The sequence below is a fragment of the Musca autumnalis genome, unplaced genomic scaffold, assembly GCF_047663935.1.
Source record: "Musca autumnalis isolate F117 unplaced genomic scaffold, ASM4766393v1 scaffold_4, whole genome shotgun sequence".
Lineage (NCBI taxonomy): Eukaryota > Metazoa > Arthropoda > Insecta > Diptera > Muscidae > Musca > Musca autumnalis.
The window spans coordinates 153,047,054-153,067,348 of record NW_027411977.1 but is presented as its reverse complement, the minus strand read 5'-3'; the positions used below and the strand labels follow the sequence as shown (position 1 = coordinate 153,067,348).

General features: G+C 32.3%; 1 protein-coding gene across 1 annotated transcript in view; it reads right to left on the bottom strand.

The window, feature by feature from the left end:
* Window positions 1-3,038: 3,038 nt before the first annotated feature.
* Window positions 3,039-20,295, bottom strand: part of Gr63a (Gustatory receptor 63a) — a 30,933-nt gene continuing 13,676 nt past the window's right edge. Inside the window, exons 5-7 of the mRNA XM_073984754.1 lie at window positions 19,389-19,502; window positions 8,844-9,284; window positions 3,039-3,489 (exon numbers count right to left, since the gene is read on the bottom strand). Of these exons, the coding sequence (XP_073840855.1) occupies window positions 3,262-3,489; window positions 8,844-9,284; window positions 19,389-19,502 (783 nt within the window). The 3' untranslated portion in view covers window positions 3,039-3,261. The remainder of the gene's footprint in view (window positions 3,490-8,843; window positions 9,285-19,388; window positions 19,503-20,295) is intronic.

Sequence of the window (20,295 nt, the reverse complement as noted above, 5' to 3'; positions counted from 1 at the left end):
CATCGTCAACGCATGGTAGTGCCTTCTTAGTTGTTATTATATTTGCAAAAATTAAACTCTTTATAGCTCTAATTCACACAATTTGCAGATTTAAACTACAAACTGATTCCAGTGGCTCCGCCTACGACTGAAATCGATAAATGGATGAATATTGTGAAATGACTTGTTGTCGGGGGTCGAAAACGGCAAAGTGCGAAAATGGGTTTAAATAAATATTTTTCGGCTTATACTGTTGTATGAGACTATTTTAAGCATTAATTAGCGGTGGGCCGTGTATATTTATGGATTTTAAGCATTTTTAAAAGCCACGGAAATGACAGTTGTCCCACGGAAATTACAGTTTTCCTCTGAATTTCTAACAATTTGTTTGAGGTTACCATGTTGTATTTGGTGGCATCTTTAAAAATTAAAAAATTAATTTATTAAATAATTATCATAGATTGAATAATCTCAAATTTATATTGAAAATGTCATTCCCGTGTTCCTTTTGTCAAAAAGTACTCACCACGGGAATGACAAAATGTCACTTCAAAAATAAACACTTCAGCAGTTCTCAAACGGCGTACAGAAATTAGGCCCCAGGAAATAACACTCCAAACGGAAATGTGAATGGACCCAAATTTTTGGGGCGTTTTTTCAATTTGAAAAATGGCCCAAATACAAAAAGGCCCCAAACTAAGAAATTTGGCCCCAAAAAATTATACGTTTATGCCCCAAAATGTCATTGGGGTCAAAATGCATTTTTGAAGTTGAGGTGCATTTAATTTAGCAAATGCAATATCACCCCAAACACCAAAAATAAAAAAAATATTCACTTATATTTGGGGTGTAAATGAAGCGTATTTTCAAAAAAGATTTTTAAAGATATTCATTCAATAGGTTGTAATACATATGTAACTAATTGATGGTTATACTTTTATATAATTTTAAAATATTGAAACTTCTACTTTCCATTTTTTCTAATTCTGTTTGAATTAATTTTTTCAAAAATATTTTCACAATTTAAGGAAGTACAAAGTTTTTGTAAAAATATGCAAATATTTTTTAAATACGAAAAGCCCCGCAGGCGAAAATATTTTTGGAAAAAAATCGCGCTATTTTTTACAAAAATATTTTAACAGTTTTAGAAAATACAAAGTTGTTCTAAACAATTGCAAATTCCTTTGTAAAACCGAAAAGCGCCGCAGTCGAAAATATTTTTGAAAAAATCGCGCGATTTTTTACAAGAATATTTTCACTATTTTAGAAAATACAAAGTTTTTCTAACAAATTGCAAATACTTTTGTAAAACCGAAAAGCGCCGCAGCCAAAATATTTTTGAAAAAATCGCGCGATTTTTACGAAAATATTTTTTACAATTTTGGAATTACATAGTTTTTCTAATAAATTGCAAATACTCTTATAAAACCAAAAAAGGCGTGGTCGAAATTGTTTTTGAAAAAATCGCGCGATTTTTTACAAAAATATTTTCACAATTTTAGAAAATACAGAATTTTTCTAACAAATTGCAAATACTTGTATAAAACCGAAAATAACCGAACTATTTTCGAAAAAAATCGCGCGATTTTTTACAAAAATATTTTTACTATTGAAAAAATACAGAGTTTTTGTAAAAAAAGCAAATACTTAAAAATTTCCCAATTTAATTTTTTTCAAATTAAATAATTAATATACTCGTATATACAACTGTGTCTTCGCCGAATACCGTAGTCTGGTAAAATTTCTTCGAAGTGCTGACTGACAAATTCAGATATAATTTCATTTTTGTATAATATTATGAAATCTTAAGCCTTCCCAAATGTACAATTCCGTTTATATTCCACCCTATTCTCTAAAATTTATAACAGTTCTTTGATCAGTAAAACATAATGAAAAATTTCGAAAAGCAAAAAAAAAAATAACTTCGAAATTAAGAACAAAATCGTTGGGAGTTATGTCCGCGTTTTTTTGTAGTTATGTTCGCTTTACTTCACGGACAAAACTCCCAACGAGTTTTTTATTGTTTGATCTTAACAAAATTTATAAAATTACACCCTAATTTTTCTTCGTTTTCTTAATAATAACTTTCGAAAATTCACCCCAATTTGTTTTTTTTCAGCTAAACACTGGATTGTATTTGGTCCCTAAACATGTGTAAAAAGGCCCCAATGAAAAGTGCAATAAGACCCCAGTATTATTTAGACCCCAAATTGATTTTAATTTTTTGATTTACTTGTTGTGAAGACAAATTGGCTCCAACAGCTGAATGAAAAAAGGTCCCAGAAAGACGAAAATAGGCCCCAAAAGCTTTGTTGCTGTTTTCCATATACCTGTTTGGGACCTACTTTCATTTTCAATTTGGGGTGTTATTTCATGGGGCCTTATTTCTGTACGCCTTCTCAAACAACTGACTACATTTTTCACTTCTGTCGATTATCTTTAAAACTAACGGGAATTGTCGTTACATTGACAGATTACATATAAACAAAAAACCGGTTTAAGACATTTATTCTTAATAAACACATTGGGAATGATAAAAAATGGGACACGACTAAAATGTCTCAAAACCATAATTTAAAAAATAAAATTATATTTATGAAATTAAAATAGACTTTGTTCATTCTTCTGGAATAACTCGGCGTTCTTCATTTATATTATATATTTTGAAATATTAATGAATATCAGTGTTTTTTGGGCACAAAACGACTGGGGACACGCCACGTTAATGAGTATTTGCACCTTGTGACCATTTTTTTCATATAAATATGTATGTAGAATGTTTTATTTTAATTTTCGAGCCTCGTTAAAGGACATTTTGTTTTACTTATTCAGTTTCTAAGAATTTAATTTTTCCTTTTCAATATTTTTAACCATAAATGCGTCGGCACACAAAAACAAATCTTTTCGCAATATTCACCTAAATAGGCAAGTCTGGTTACAAAAAAATGTTTAACAATTTGAACAAATTTTTACAGAATGTTGTCTGTTAACATGATTTTTTGACAGTTCTTCACTGAGAACTTGCATGTTTTTGCAGGCGAAATTTCTTTTTGCAACCGTTTGTAAGTAACCAGACACACATATGTATGCTCTGTTCCAAACCAGCACGAAGCTACAATTTTTTACTACAATAACACTTTTATCGAACAAAATAGTAAAAATTAGTAGATTCTTGCAGTACTGGAACAGACCAATAATCTTTATTGAATTTTTACAACAGCCTAAAATTGTTTAACAATGTTTACATATGTAACAAAGATAGATTATTCTACGTTTGCGACTTTATCCTTTACGACCCCTTGCCCCAGTAGATGATATTTTTGTTGTTCTTGGCAACATTGTTGTTGTGGTCGTAATTTCGTTGCTTTCTCCACTATAATCGCTGTCTGTTATCATCATTGTGATGGCTTCGATTAATGTCATATTTGAATTGGTGCCCTGAATAACATTCGGGATACTGATTTGGAACTGCAACAACACCACTAGATATGTAACCATTGTTGTCAAGAGCTGTAATCAGATAAAATATACAATTATGTAGAAATTAAAAATATATGTACATATCGTCACCATAAATGCTCGAAGACGTAACCCACAAAATAAAAACTTTACAGGAGAAGCAAAAAACGTTATAAAATGAAAAACTGTTTTATGGAATATAATTCTTATGAGGGCGAGTATTCGGGATATTATCAACCCTATACGAATGGGAGTAATAAATGAAACCAAAACAGCGGAAACGCTTGGTTTTGGGATCCGTCATTACAACAAAATCTGCAATATTACCCCATTTTCCGAAATGCCATTTCTTGAATAGGATCGTTGTTTTTGAACGAAGAAGCTTGAAATTTTGCCAGAGCATGTATTTTAACTTTATGTATGAGATCCCAACAAAAACGAATTTCAATTTGCGTGTGGGTTTCGTCTTCGGGCATTTTTGGTGAGGATATGTATACAGTCAACCAAAAAAGTCTACATACACCCTATAAATCTCGAGTTTTAGGGGTAAGGAAGCATTTTTATGATAATCCAAGTACATAGTTCTATTTCACATCCCTAATAAACAATATTAAATACAACAAAAATATATTCCATAACACGAATAAAGGTAAATTCTATAAAAATTAAAACATTAATAGGGAAAAAGTGTACATACACTCTAATGAAATATTGAGATTACCGTAAAATTTATGGAATAAGCAATTCAAATTTTACATTTACATTTACATTGCTTTATCGAACGTCTTTGGTTGTCCATGATATCTTTTTGACCAAATAGGAACATATTTGTGGGTTAATTACCGTTATTTCAGGTCAGATTTCGCGTATTGCTCATTAAAGTAGACCTTTGCAGATTTCTTTGAGTTTATGAGTTTGTTACTTTATAAAACCCCAGAAAATACAGTGGGACTAATAATTTTGAGATCCTAGAGCGCTTTGAAGTTGTTCTTATGGAAATATATGCTTCTGAGCTTCGCTAAATGTGCGAATTCCTGAGTTTCACCGACGTAGCCAGAGGCTGTTTGAGCAATTTTCTGCATAGTTGTTGTTACCCAGCAAATCCTCATTACAAACCTCCTTTCCCACCCATTATTTTAACAAGGGCATGTCGCTCGAAATATCTTGTTATTTTGTAACCACTGAAATAGGTATATAGTAACCACTGAAATAAGCAGATACTGAGTAGATTCTGACTACTTATTTCAGTGGTTACAAAATAACCAGATATTTCGCGCGACATGCCCTTGTTAAAATAATGGGTGGGAAAGGAGGTTTGTAATGAGGATTTTTGCAGGTAAGTTTTAAAGTGTTGTTTAAGCGTTTAATGGTAATTTTAGGCTGATTGTAAGTGTTACTGAGTTCAGAACAAGACGTTTATTTGTATTTATTGAACGTTTGTGGCATATTGCCTCCAATACTTTGGCTTATAAACAACATCTAGAAAAAAAGATTCTTGCGATCTTTTGTTTTTGACATTTTTGATAAGAGCATAAGTATATAGTCTCTAAAACGATTTTGTGATAAACTATTTTGAACATCATAACAATTAAAAATTCCATTGCGAACCGAAATTTTGAGGCTGAGATAATTCCTTTTGGGGTGAACCCCCTTGGTGAGTATATTAAGAATCCCGAAGGACAGATCCGCGGTGAGTCGAATTTTCGCTCAGAAAATTTTAGGTGCGAATCTCATTGACAAACTAACCGATTTTGTCGCGTTTTCATTGTCATTTTTGACATATACCCTGTTTTGGCTCAGAAACTATGTTTTGGGTTTTTGTATATTCTGTATATTCGAACAACCAATAAATAACGATTATACAGAAAACAAAATATAGTCTTTTTCTGAACAAAACCGGGTAAATGTCAAAAATGACCATGAAGACGCGACAAAATCGTACCTAACATTTTCTGAGCGACATTTTAGCAGAACATTTCGAAGCTGAAAAACGTCATCTTGTGATACTTTTATAGCAGTTCTTACAATAAGGGACGAGAAGGACATCGAAGGAAACGAGTTAGAAGGTCGAAATGCTCTACGGAAATAATCCTCATTCGATTTGACTGAAGACATGCCATCTCATAAGTAAGCTAAAACTATAGTTAATAAAGATATAACGCTAATTTCAGATGTCTTACAAGGTCTTCAGCAGAAACTTCGTCACGCCATAACTCGGAAGTTCGATTCGCGGCGGATCTGTCCCTCCTTTCATCCCCAAAAAGAATTATCTCTGTCCCAGATTTTCACCTCCATTTTGTGCCACAGTGTTCTTTATTATGTTTGAAATTTGAAAAAAAAACTATCTCAACCATTTTTTATGATATAATTTCTATTTCACCGCAGTGTCGTCCGTTGAGATTATTTGAAACTAATCTCTTCCTACAAATTAGTAAATGTCTATGTACAAAAAAGGATTTTTCTGTCGTATTTTTATGTTTTGTTCGACCTTTCGAATGTTAATAAAATCAAGATTATTGAGATGGAAGTCAATGTTTATATTTTATTTATTGCATATTATTTCCAATATTTGGAAATTACATTGAATTTCATCTTCAGAGATTTTTCTGTCGATTACTCTTTGAATTGTCTTTTGGGAAGTACTTTCAATGGATGCACATTTCTAGAATTGTTCCTTTTTCCTTCTTTGGCAGAGGACCATATAACGACAAGCGAAATCAAAAAAGAAAAAACAAACTGATCGGAAACAGATTCAGATTCGTCAAGATCTCAACAAGTATCAGTCCGCTTTCCGGACAGGAATATACCCTGAGCCTGTGTGAACTCAAACTTTAATCTATGGACAGATCGAATAGCGGCTACACAACCAAAATCCTTTAACCCAAAGCTATATATTAGGAGATTTTCAGAATTGTGTAGCCATTTTGGTTGTATGAACTCACCAACAAAATGTGGATTTTATCATTGATCACAAATGTTACGGAAGAGGTACCTGAAGAAATGGACCGGACCGAAATAGTTCATTTTGGAAGTAGATCTTATTTTGAGAGTCATTCCTTTTAAACGATATTGGGCCCACCAGTTATTTCAGTGCGTCACAGTATAATTTTCAGTTTTTTCAGGAAATATGGATTTGCTCACCAAAAACAAGTCCAGTAGACCGAAAATCACCATCTACAAACTTTATATAAGGCTCGCAGAAATATTGCTATAATCAATGTTTGGACCAAAGCCATATCCGGTTCGAAAGTTGTCGTGCGCACCAGCCACTACACATGATGGCCTCACAGCTTTCGGGCCATTTTCTCTAGAAGTATGGACTTCTCCCTGACAAAAATTTGTATTGTAGTAATAGGGGCACCGAGAACAATTATTGCAAAAAAGCAAAGCGTTTCCAGAGAGGTCTTTTTATTTATTAATTTATTTATTTCATATTTTTACTTATAACTAAATTCTTAGCATAAAGGAAGTGAAGCCATGACTACTGACACTAAAGTGCACTTCTCAGAAAATTTTTGAAATACTCTGTGGAAGGTTATTAAAAGAGTGGATCGATAGTTGCACAAAATATCACGGAGACCAAATTTTGAACCAAATCGGTTGATCTTTTCGAGAATTATCGTGTTCTCCCGGCAGCTATCCAGACGGACGAACATAGCTATGTCGACTTCCAATTTCCTGAAACAGATTTCTTCCAAACACACTTTGGCACTAAAACCATTATTTCGATGAGAATATAAAAAATGTAGATTGGGGAAAATTGTGTTTATGGATTTTTGCTAAAATTTTGGGCGCCAATTCAAGACTGACAAGACAAGAGTTTTCTTAGTTCCTGATCAATTTACGAGAAAAACCACGATTCGAATCCAGAATTTCTATAAGAGAAGTCCGACGATTAGACGCCAAAATAGTCTATTGACAGATGCACGATTGGGCGACATATATCTGCATAAATCAATTCTCTACTAATTCCATTTCTCTTCCATAAATTACTCAATAAAATTGGAGTGGAAAATTGTGATTTTGAACTTTTGTGAAGAAGTAAACAAAGGAAAGGTCCTCAACATTCCATGTAAACAACAAAATTAAATGTTAAGATATTTCTAAGGTTGTCCGATTGTATACTCTTTCTTTTGGTCTTACCGAAGTGATATCACTGAATTACATAACATTCACTGTAGTTGTGAGATACTTGCTAAATGATACACCCAAAAGTATATGTGATTATTAATATATCCATTGTTTTGAACATATATTAACTCTGATATATTGTCAAAAAAGTTCTGAAAACAAGGGGAAATTGTCCAAGAAGTCTTACGTCATTTTAATTAAAAAATAGTAATGAAAATTATTTAATCAGTAATATAAGTATAAAATAAGGTTTACATCATTGCTATATAAGGAATTTTCGCTAACATGAACTTTCAAAATTTTGGTCAGGTGGGCCCCCCGAAATGAAATCCTGGCTACGTCCCTGCTGAGTTTTTCATAAACTGTATAGTTTTCACAGCATTCCAAGGGCCAAATTGGAATTACGTTGTAATAAGGTCTGATATAATTTTTGGACATTAACTCAATCAGAAATGTACAACATTTTTCTACAAATCCGCTCCTAAAGCCTCCAAAGCATCAAAATAAAAGCACCACCAAAGAATGCATGAAATTTGTATGAAATTTACACTGTTAACTACTATGCTCTCGTTTTATGATCGTTAGGGTTACTTAAAGCGCTATAAATGTCGGATACTTTTACATTGCTGATTCAGTGGATGCTCGAGGATTGTACCAGACCTTATTAGAAGGCTATTCCAAGCCTTCTGCATGTAATTTTCCCCTTGGAATGCTGTGAAACCTATAACCTTTATGAGAAAAGTCGTACATTTTGCGAAGTTCAGGAGCATATAATGTTTACAAGGACAACTTCAAAGCGCTCTAGGATCTCAAAATTATCAGTCCCACTGTATTTTCTTGGGTTTTATAAAGTAACAAACTCAAAGAAATCTGCAAGGGTCCGCTTTAACAGGCTATACGCGAAGTCTGACCTTAAATAACGGCAATTAATCCACAAATATGTTCCTATTTTGCCTAAAAGATATCATGGGCAACCAGAGGCATTCGCTAAAGCAAGAAAATGTAACATTTGTATTACTTATTCCCTAAATTTTACGGTAATATCCATATTTCATTGGGGTGTATGTACACTTATTATTTTTTTTAATTTTTTGTAGAATTTACCGTTATTCGTGTTATGAAATATATTTTTGTTGTATTTAATATTGTTTATTAGGGATATGAAATAGAACTATGTACTTGGATTTTCATAAAAATGCTTCCTTGCCCTTAAAACCCGAGATTTATTGGGTGTATGTAGATTTTTTTGGTTGACTGTATTTATACAGACTTACCCCTTTGAAGAGATTACGATTAACGTCGAAAAATCCACCACAATTGATGTTCGATGGATTCATTTCGGTAGCCCGTAAAAACATATTGATCTCGGTCTGAGCATCCGAGTTCATCCAGTTTAATTCCACCATCAGCAATTTCTTTTGGAAATTCGTTCGAACGTATAGCGAGGCATTGTGGGCCTGGTCGCAGATGAAGAACAAAAGACAAATATTCCAAAGTGCTGTTATTGCCAGCCCAATATCCTTAATGCCGAACCCCTCCGATAGCTGAGACATTAGACCATAGATGGACAATGTAATAATGAAGAACAGATACAGATTGAGAAAGGTAAATGTATAACATGTAGCAGTGCCAGTATCTCGCGTCAATTTACTAAGGCGTAGCCATAGTGCTCTATGATCTGCTACCATTGCAGCAGGACCGATATGTCTTAAGGCCTGTTGAAAAATAACGAAAAATACGATTACAAATTGTTTGAATGTTTTAAATTGGGTTAGTTCATTACAATGCAGATGGAATTTTTCCAATTTGAATTGTTCAATTTGAAATTCGAATAATTCCATTTGTTATCAAGTTGTTTTATAATAAGCAAATATTTGCAAGAAATATGTAAAAGAAATTAATTGTAAGTAATAACTTAACTAAACTCAAAATAAGGTTTGGAAAAGGTTTGGTTTTCAATAAAGGCTCCTGAAGAAATTGCAATCGACCCTACGAAACGTTGAGTACAAAATGAAATAAATTAGTTTTATTTACTTCATAAACACTTGACTTAATTAGGCTGGTATAAAAATACACAAAGTATAAACATATGGAATAATTCGGATTTAAAATGGTATAATACGATTTTCAAATGGAATAATCCGGTTGTCGAATGGAATAATTCGAATTATAAATATACGATTTCGAATTACAAATGGAATTTTCATATTACAATTGAAATGTTTCGAATTACAAATGGGAGGTACCGTTCTATGGGGGCTATATGAAGGTGTGGACCTATACCGACAAAATTCTGGAGAAATGTTTAATACCCTCAACGAAGACTAAAGGTAGGGTCACATTAGGCAAATATTTGCCGAAAAATGATAAATATTTGTTTGCTTCAATCTGACCAGCAAATATTTTTCAAGGGCAAACAAGAAAACAGCTGATTTTGGGGAAACAAAACCATTTGCCAGCAAACAAAAAATTTTCCAGTTTGCCCATAATGTGAACACTCTTGAGAAAATATTTTTCACTCTTTTGTGCAAATATTTATTTGGTCTTACGAAAGTTTTGTAAGAGCAAACAAGGGCAAATATCTGCTGAAACACATTGTTGTCACCTATTAAAAAAAGATATTATGAATATAAAAAAGTTAACATTACTTGTAAATATATTATACAAAGCGAATATTTAATGAATAAACAAATAAACAATTGAAAGGTGAGGGATTTATATATGGTAAATTTCAAATTTCCTTTACAATTACATAGAAAAAAAATTAAAAACTTTTTTGGCGAGCACATCTGCCTTTTTTGGTACATGGGTTACGAAAAAAATCGTGGTTTCAAATCTGTTGGCGTTCACAAAATTGGATGCTGCACTCAAAAGTTATATGCGGTTTTACTCTCTTGTAAAGAAAAAATATTTAAAAATTCCTATTGTGTTGTAATAAGAACATGTATATATGAATCGTTAGCAGCATTTGATATCTATCCGTAGATGCTAAAATAGTTGCTAAATTTATTTTTATTTTCGCGGAAAATCAAAAAATATTGAAGAAATCTTGGAATAAATTTTATTTATTCTAAATCAGAGTCCAAAAAATCTCTAAAAAATAATTTAAAAATACGTACAGAATCTATACAACGCGTAGAAAAATGTGAGACCAAAATTATAAAGATCGCGTTTATAACTTGCATATTACAGCAACAACAAAGAACGGAAACTTATTGTTGAAAATTATTTCAAAAATATATTTTTGGTTAAATACGAAAAATTTGAAAAATAAATGTTGGGAGTTATTCTATTATTTCGCTAAATTTCGATCCAAATCCTGAAGTATTTTGCTAAAACTTCTACGAGAAAAGTAATCAGTCATCGTGAAAGTATATTTGCTTTCTGTGATAAGCAATAGAAATAAGAAGTAGAGAGTAATATTGAAATTACAATCAAAGAAAAAACATAGAAGTTAAAAACCGTATAATTCGCGAATTGGTTTAAATCGGTTGAGGTGCATGTGCTTTTCGGATACAGGGAGTCCATGTCTATCAATATGCGTGGATTTTCCCATGTTTCATTCAGCGGCCAAAATGTGCCATCAGTTGCATCTAACTATTCAAAAAACCTTCAAGTGGGCAAAAATTACGCAATGTGCATATGATTATAAGATGCATCCGATTTCAATGGCCCCCTATTAAAAATACGTCAATATAAATTATTTTAGACAGATTCGTCAAGAACTGCGGATGTGCCACCGCATTTTATTTTGGGATAAATAGGGATATTACTCCTGAATCTTTAGAGCTCATAAGATCCGGCACGTAAAAAAACTAAAATCACGCGGGGTTCAGGGGTACCTGTACGACAGTTGTAAATTTTAAAGCCAAAAAATAGGGTTTTTCAGAAAATTTACGCACCAAATTTTCGCCTTTGGACTCCTATTCTAGGAGGCTGTACGGAGCACACTCATGAGATATACATTGAGCGACGTGGAATCGCGAGTTCTACAATCCTATAAACTAGTTTGGATTATTATCTAGTTGCACCCTATAATTATAAGAAAAATTCGAAAAACACAGTTTTCAAAACTTCAAAATGTCAGCATCAATTTTAGGGGGATGCAGTGTATATATCGAAAAGTCATACATTAGAACCATGTTGCCCAAGGGGTATTCTTCAATTCTTTCCTTGAGCTTATGTCTGAATTTTCCGTGGTTTGACCAGAAATCAAGAAAGAACACAAAAAAACTTGTAAACTTCAACACATTTTTCCCATTTTTTTATATTACCACCAACGCAGCTTCCACGAAAATTATTTGTTATGGTCCATATTATGAGATCGTGGCTAAAACACTTCAATTAATATAAATATATTCATATTTTATAAAATATATTAACAGTTCGCGACTTATTAAATGGTGAACCTCAACTTCAACGATTGAAAAACTTTTTTGAATATTACCATATGTATGTAGGTGTGTGTGTATTCTCTGATACTGAATGATGCCCAAAATCAATTTTTCCGAATTCTCTGGACCAAATTTGATAACATTTTAGGTGTAGATTTGTTAGGTTTTTATAACGGAAAATAGAAGAGGCAAAACGCGAAATTTTATTGTGGAATCTATCGTTGATGGATGTCTTGGAAGTAGAATACCGCTATCCAAACCTATTTTGGAAAACCTCATAATTAGAGAAAATATTTCTAAATTTAGTCAGTGGGACTGCAAAAATCCCATGAACATTGATTTCAATGCTTGCATTACAATTAAATAATTATTTTGGTTATTATTGTACTACTTCGTGGATTTATTTTTTAGTGTCTTTTGTCTTCAAGAAGTCGGCCAATTTTTACAAAAAAAAACTACATCTTTATCACGGTGCGCCTCAACCAAATTTAAATGGTAGGTGCTTACACCTGGGAAGTTTCGTGGATTCTGAAACGCGTTGCCGTTTAAAGTTCATATTTTTTGGGGTATTTTATGTTTTTCATTTTGCTTGGAAACAGCAAGTCCTATCGAAATGGGACTAAAGAAAACGTTGAATGGAAATTCTCTTCTCTTTTGCTTGAAGTCTTAAGAAATTGGACTAGAGATAATCTTATAGCTGTAAATATTCTCTACAACTTTTCTAATTTTTTCCTAAATTGTAATATTTCTTGAGATATATAAATTGTGACATTGCAGTCACATGCAGTTATAAGCAATAGATGGAGTCAGTGCATTGTCCCAATTTGAACTTCTACATATATCTCAAACATTATAAACAATAGTAAAAAGTCATAATGGTCAATCGTGTATAGAATTTTCAATGCTACATTTTAACTTGCGGTTTCCAAGCCAAATCTTAAACGCCTATAAAGACCCTAAAAATGTGAACTTTGACCGCGACATATTTAAATATCGCTTAGGTGATTTTTTTGTTTTTTTGATTTCATTGAACATTGTAGTTTCAAAATCCGAAAAAACTTCCCAGGTGTAAGCACTTTCCATTCCGAATTGATTCAGGCGCACCGTGTTATCTGTCAATTTTAATAAATTAACACAAAAAATCCTTTTTTGGTTTTGAGAACATTACATTGCAAACTACAAATTAAAAGCTGTTAATAAAAATAATTTTCCAAAGCACAATGTCAATGTGCCATCATATACATACATATGTATGTACATACATTCGCAACAATACGCAAATAAACTCATTCCGACAAGGCACTCATTTCATTCCCATTCTCCACAACAAACAATAAACGAAACGCCATATTTTTTATTTCTCTCTTTCTATTTTTCTAGTCCAAATAAATTTATGTTTGTCGACAGTTTGCTCAAACAGTTTTTGGGTGAAAATATTTTTTCAAATGTGAACACATGGCAAACATGTTTGCCCGTTGCGTTATTTGTCACTGTTTGAGCAAACAAAATAGGCCAAATATTTGCCTCTAATGTGAACGCAAACAAAAATTTGCATGAAATTCACATTTGTTTGGGCAAATATGAGGAAACAAATTTAAAGCAAATATTTGCCTAATGTGACCTTACCTTAAGTACCACATTTCAATGCTATTGAAGCTAAAACCTTCAAAATACCGAAAATCGGGTGGTACCGTTGTATGGGGGCTATATGTAGCCCATTTGTAATACCAAACATCCTAGAAGTAATAGAAACTTTTATACCAATTTATAAAGCTCTACACAGAGGGGAAACATAGGCCAAAAGTTGGATCTAGGCGTTTTAAGGTCAATTTTTCGATATTTGGGGTCATTTCAAAAATATGCAAAAAATATGCCAAAAAATATGCTAAATATGCCAAAAAAATATGCAGAATATGCAAAATATGCAAACAGTATTTGGGCGAAAATCATCATAAAAGTCGTAAAATTTACAATTAAAGTTGGAAAAAAATCATCAACAAAAACTTTAAAGTGTCCTAAATTAAGACTGTTGGCCATTTAACGTCGATTTTTAGCAGATTATTATGTTATTGATACCTCTTACGACGGTGTGGTGTAGGGTATATGGTATTGTAATACTATTTTTTATTGTTAAACTATGCAAAAATATGAAATTTGATAAAATATCAATCATTTTATGTAAATTCAATATTTTCTTTGTCTTAATTTGTAGCTTTAGGCTGGTTTTAACTCAAAGGGAAGAAATCGATGTCGGATTTTTTTAGGCAAGGGGTGCCGCCTAAACTGTTTACTTAGATTAGATTTTAGATAGATTTAAGATTAAGATTGCCAATTGAGCACCAATGGAATAAGTTAACACGTGCTACTGGAGCCTCGAAGTTATGAAAATCTCGTTTCTCTCGGCGACCCATATCTGTGGAACGTTTAAAGCCATTTGCCCGTATTATGCATTAAATTAAAGGTCATTCTGTTTATTTTATATTCAAAAACAAAATGCGTAAGTATTACTGAATTCGAGATAGAAAGCCAGTGTCCCGATTAACGTGACTACGTATGCCTTAGGGCGAAAATGGAGCCTATCTGGGTATAGCCGACTACTTGGAGAACGCATTGTTTTAGTTGTTCGTCCTTTGTAATTAATTGGTTGTAATCTGTGGTGAGCTCGACTCGGAGTTAAGTGACTTTTTTATGAATTTCGTTGTTGTTCTTTTGTAAGTTGGGGTCGAATATTTCCGGAGAAGTTTCCATCTTCGCTTTGTTAAGATTTTTGTCGCCATTTTACTCTATACGGTGTTTTACACTGTCGGATCAAACAATGCCAATCCAACAAGTTCAGGGCTAAGATACCACAGGTGATTTATCATTTTTTATTTCCTTTTTCTGTCTATGTTTTATCTTCTTTTGATGCTAAACGCTTCGTAGAATCTGAAGAACCATCTGTCCCGAAAATAATCAAGCGCGGCTTCAACAAAAACTCCTAACCATGAAATTGTCATTGCTGCTGGATCCCTGTAAAGTGTCCTATAGGAACGGTAGTCGTATCATTTGATCTACAGTAGAAGCTCTCGGAGAGGACCCCAACAAATATAAGATCTTTAGAAGCTTTATCCGTTTATTCCGGAGAATAAACAGTGAAAAATACTCGCAACAACTTCAAGTAAGATACCCCAAAATAAGGCTATTTGTGTGCACTGTCATGGAAAACTATTACCAGGTATTCCCAAAACAGTGCAGAAAGAACAGGTTGCTGTTCAGGTATCATCTGGTATGGGGGTAAAGAACAACTCCTGGGCGTTCCTGAAACTGACAGTAGCTCAGGGGAGAAACAAGACTTAGCAGTGTACGAATGCCTAGAATAAGGGGGTCTTACCAGCTTGAGCAGATGTTAAGTCGAGAGCTTCTGTACCTGCGTGCAGACTTATAAGAAGTATTGTTGAGAGGGATTTTTGACTGCAAGTTTGGCAGCACATCCGGACATCAACCAAACATATTCACGCGATTTCTATAAGAATAGTCTGCGATTGAAAAACCCAATCCAATACTCAATATGTTGAATAGGATTAGAGACAATACATTGAGTTTAATACAACAAATAGTGAAAACGAAATTCAGAAATATTTTTTATATTTTTTAGGTCCAAAAAAAGACCTAAACCGCATTGAAGATTTATTGAAATACGAAACAAATATCAGATAAAGGAAATAACAAAATGATAAATCATCTGTGGTATCTTAGTCCTGAACTTGTTGGCCTGATCTGATAGATCAAACCACCGTAAAGAGCCAAATGCGACAAAAATCTTAACAAAGCAAGCAAAAGAAGATGGATAAAACCAAACTAACAAAAGAACAACTGCCGAAATTTCCAGAAAAGGTCTACCAGGCGTAATTACAGGGTATACTTACTCGTTGTTCAAGAGATTAAGCATTAATTCACTTTTTCGTGAAAAAGTTCCTGAAACTTGACCGCAGAACGTCAATTACCAGGAAAGGTTAAGGGATATTAAACAACTTGAAAGTTGGTAAAGACATAGCAGAGCAAGGAGTCGAGTTCATCACCAAGTAGTCATCTTTACCCAGATGTCTACAAAATCACATTATGTCAGTCAGTCCCTTAAACAAATTTGAATATGAACAAAATGTAAAAGACATTTGTTTTCATTCCCAAAAATTTATAATATGGGAAGAAATAAAAAATAATTAAAAAAATTAAGTTACAATGTTTTATTTATAAAAGCACTTAATACTAGAACATAATTTTTAATGATGGATTCTCTCAAATAAAACGCTTGCCGTTTAATATTGCCACAATTTTTAATTAAAATGCAAGCGTTTTAATTGAGAGATTTAATCATTAAAAATTATTTTCTAGTTTTAAGTGCATTTATAAAAAAAACACTGTAACTTATTTTTTAACTATTTTTTATTTTTAACTTTTCCGCATTTAATTTTTTTGACCACTGGGAACCTCATAACAAAATTATAGCCAATTTTGGCCAAAAATGTAGATAAAAACTTTAAAATACCTGAAATCGTGTTGTACCGTTATATAGGGGCTATACCAAAACCTTGAGCTGAGTCCAACATTTTTAGTGAGGAAGTTTCTGTACCATTGGGAACCCCAAATTCCAAGTTATAGCCAATTCGGCCTAAAAATTTAAACAGAATCCTTAAAATACTTTAAATCGGGTGGTACCGCTATATGGGGGCTCTAAGAAAAAATGGACCCATATTGGTTTTGGTTTCATATTCATGTATTGTCATCCAAGTCTAAAAAGTGTGCAAAGTTTTAGTTCGATTGGTCAACTACAACAGTGTGGAAAATAAGTTACTAGATTTGAACTAAACAGACACCAAAGCAAGTTAAATAAAAGTCTGTAAAAAGGGCTTTTTCACAATAGGCTCCATTTTCACCCTAAGGCGTTTTCGGGACATTGGCTTTATTATCTTGAATTCAGTACTACTTACGTATTTTGTTGTTCGGCAAGAAATATTAAGAATTGTATGGCATTTAATTTAATGCATAACACGGCAAATATTGGTAGCTGAAGACATCAAATACCCAAAAAATCGAGATTTTCATAACTATGAGGCCCCAGTGGCATGTGTTAACATATTCCAACTGTTCTCAAACTTTAACAATCTTAAAATCTAACCAAACTAAACACTTTAGGGGAGTGCCGCATAAAACATCCGACATCGATGTTTTCCCTTTGAGTTAAAACCAGACTAATGCAACAAATTGAATTTTAAATAAAATATTTGACAATTTAACAAATTTTATATTTTTTAATAGGTTAATAATAAAAAAATGGTATTACAACATACATATATCCATATTTTTATATCCACACTGTGTTAAGGGGTCTAAATAGCATAATAATCTGCTAAAAAAGCGACGTTAAACGGCCAACAATTTTAATTAAGGACACTTTGATGATTTTTTCCAACTTTAATTGTCAATTCAATCGTCATAAAGATTTTCGGTCAAAAACTGTTGGCATATTTTTTGCATATTCTGCATATTTTTTGAATATTTTGCATATTTTTGCGTATTTGTGCATGTGCAAAATAAATACAAAATATGACCTTGCCATTGAATTTAGATTTCTTTGAAACGAATTTCGGTCCAATCAGAATCTTCGTATCTTTATTATTAAAAAAATATGTAAATATGCAAAATCCGATGTCTAATAATCAGTAACCTGAATAATGAAAGCAAAAAAGTACATGTTCTTATACTAAGAAATTAGGTGAACATTAAAATGATGTTTTGTTCGCGAAAATGTATTTTTTCAAAATTTATTGTTTTTATAAAGTCTCGGAACAAGATAACCTTCTAAAATATTCAAATTGCTTTTGCATCTTTACTCTTTAATAATGGTGGTACATCTCCTTTTCATGCATATTTTTTATGATAATTTTTAAGATAACTCAAATTTCAAAATTGATAAAGTCTATTTCCCCGTCGTTTCCGGACCATAGTTCTTTCTGATGTTTTTGCGCTTCAAAAATCAATTTTTTTTTTCAAATTAGGTCCCAAATATAAAAATTTTAAGGTAAGGTATTTTTCAAAATATAAATAGATTTTTTCAGCGTTCACCAAAACTTTTTATTTGTGTTCTGGCGTATTCGTCATAAAAATCTACATTTTTAATATATGTTTGCGCCATTCAGCAAAATGGTTTTCTCAAGAAGAATATGAATAATGAAACCAGTGGGAATTTCAAAATGTTTTGGAAACGTTTTACATGAAAGAGTAAACTTGAGCTCCAATGTAAAAGTAAATACCTATTTGCATATACTCAGAAAAAAAATCAATTTTACTCAGATAAAATAATGGCGTGTTTAAGGAAATAAATGTTCTTACGAAAAACTGTTGTTCGTGGCATCCGATATCCACGACTGTACATAAGATATTAATTAACGCTCCTGCAGTATTATCAACAAGGCCAGGTCAGTCATTGATATGTATGTATTTACAGAACAATCATAATAAATTTGCCTTAATTTTAAATTTATCGTATATGTACCAATTATTGTCAGCATTATGATGAGTAAACTATGAAATGGAATGAATCATATATGTATGCATATTGTAATATATCTTAACTAAAACGGTTTGAACAAACTTTGCCTCAGGAAAAAAATCATTGGGATAAAATAAATATATATATATATATATATATATATATATATATATATATATATATATAAGCAATAACTACATCTGAACCGATTTGAACTAAATCCTACCGAAACAGACTTAGCAGAAAATTAGGATACATTTTATCATATATATTTGTGATCTGAGGTAAGTATATTGTGACTTTTGTGGAACGTTAACTTTCCGCTTCTATCAAAAGTTTATAAAGCTTTTTGTGTATGATTTATCTTAACTCGGATGTCAATATATATATGTGCGCTGTATCTAAATCTTGACCAATTCTCACTATTCTCACAATTCTGTAGAGTCTTTAGACCGAAAATATGATTTGTGCCAAATATTACGTCAATTGGACTACAAATGAGCTTGTTAGGAGTTTTAATAAACTTTTAACATACATTTCCCCTCTGTGTTCTATCTTAAAAATTGCGAGATGTATCATGATTTCAACAGACGGACGGACAGACATGGTTATATCGACTTACAACTTTACCCTGATCAAGAATATATACTTTATAGGATCTCCGATGAATATTGCGATGTGTTAAAAACGGAATGACCAATTTAATTATACCCTCCATATTATGGTGGAGGGTATAAAAAGGTGTAGAATAAGTAGAGTATAAAAAACCAAAATGCTTGTCCCCGTACGGAAAACCTTTTAAATTTATAAAGAAAAAATTGCAAAAATGTTAGATTCGTGCGGGTTCTGGAACAGATCAAAAATTATAAAATAAAATAAGCGATAACTTGCTATACCTTTTGAAAACGTTCCGCTAAAATGTAAGCTGTTGTACTTAATGCCTCACAAATAAGATACCACCAAGCGCCCAACATTGCCGTTAAATTATCCAAAATGCAATAGGGAATAACCTAAAGAGAAAAGAGAATAAAAGAATAAAGCCATAAACACATCCAACTTTTAAGTAAAGTTTGGCATCATTTCTGATAAAAGAATAACGAAAAAGTCGATCTATGTTGCCCTTGCTCTTTGTTGAAGTGACTGAATTCAACAACTAGTTTAAGATAGTTATCTAAAGGTGTGTTTACACTATCTATGAATGTAATATGAGATGTCAAATTTGCTACCTGTGAATGTTGTACACATAGTGTGACCACTATGAAAATCTTCATCTATCAAAATGATGTTGCAACTCATATGTACATTTTTCATTTAGGAAGTGCTCTATTCGGCCATGTATTTTCGTATGCAGTTGATAAATTAATTGTTAGAAGAAAATAATTTTACCAAAAAATTAAGGAAATAGATAAAAAAGGAAAATGTGCGTCCGATTAAAGTTTTTAGCAATATAAATAGTGTTATTTGCGTGATTTATATTTTGTGGTCATATGAAATTGTATGCTAGTGTGAACGTAAAAACTAAAAGTGGTATGGACTTTGACAAACATAAAGGATGTCGAATGGATAAAAGGAGTGACAGCTCATATGACATTGATAGATAGTGTAAACACCCCTTAAGGGGTAGTTTACACTATATGTAAATGTCGTATGACATGAAATTTTATTGAAGATTTTCCTTACCCCATTTACTCTGTGCGTCCACACCAGCAAAAAAACTACGTCTCCACATTACCTCCGTGGGTAAATGTGCAATGCTTTTATTTCGTGTCATATGACATTGATAGATAGTGTAAACTACCTCTA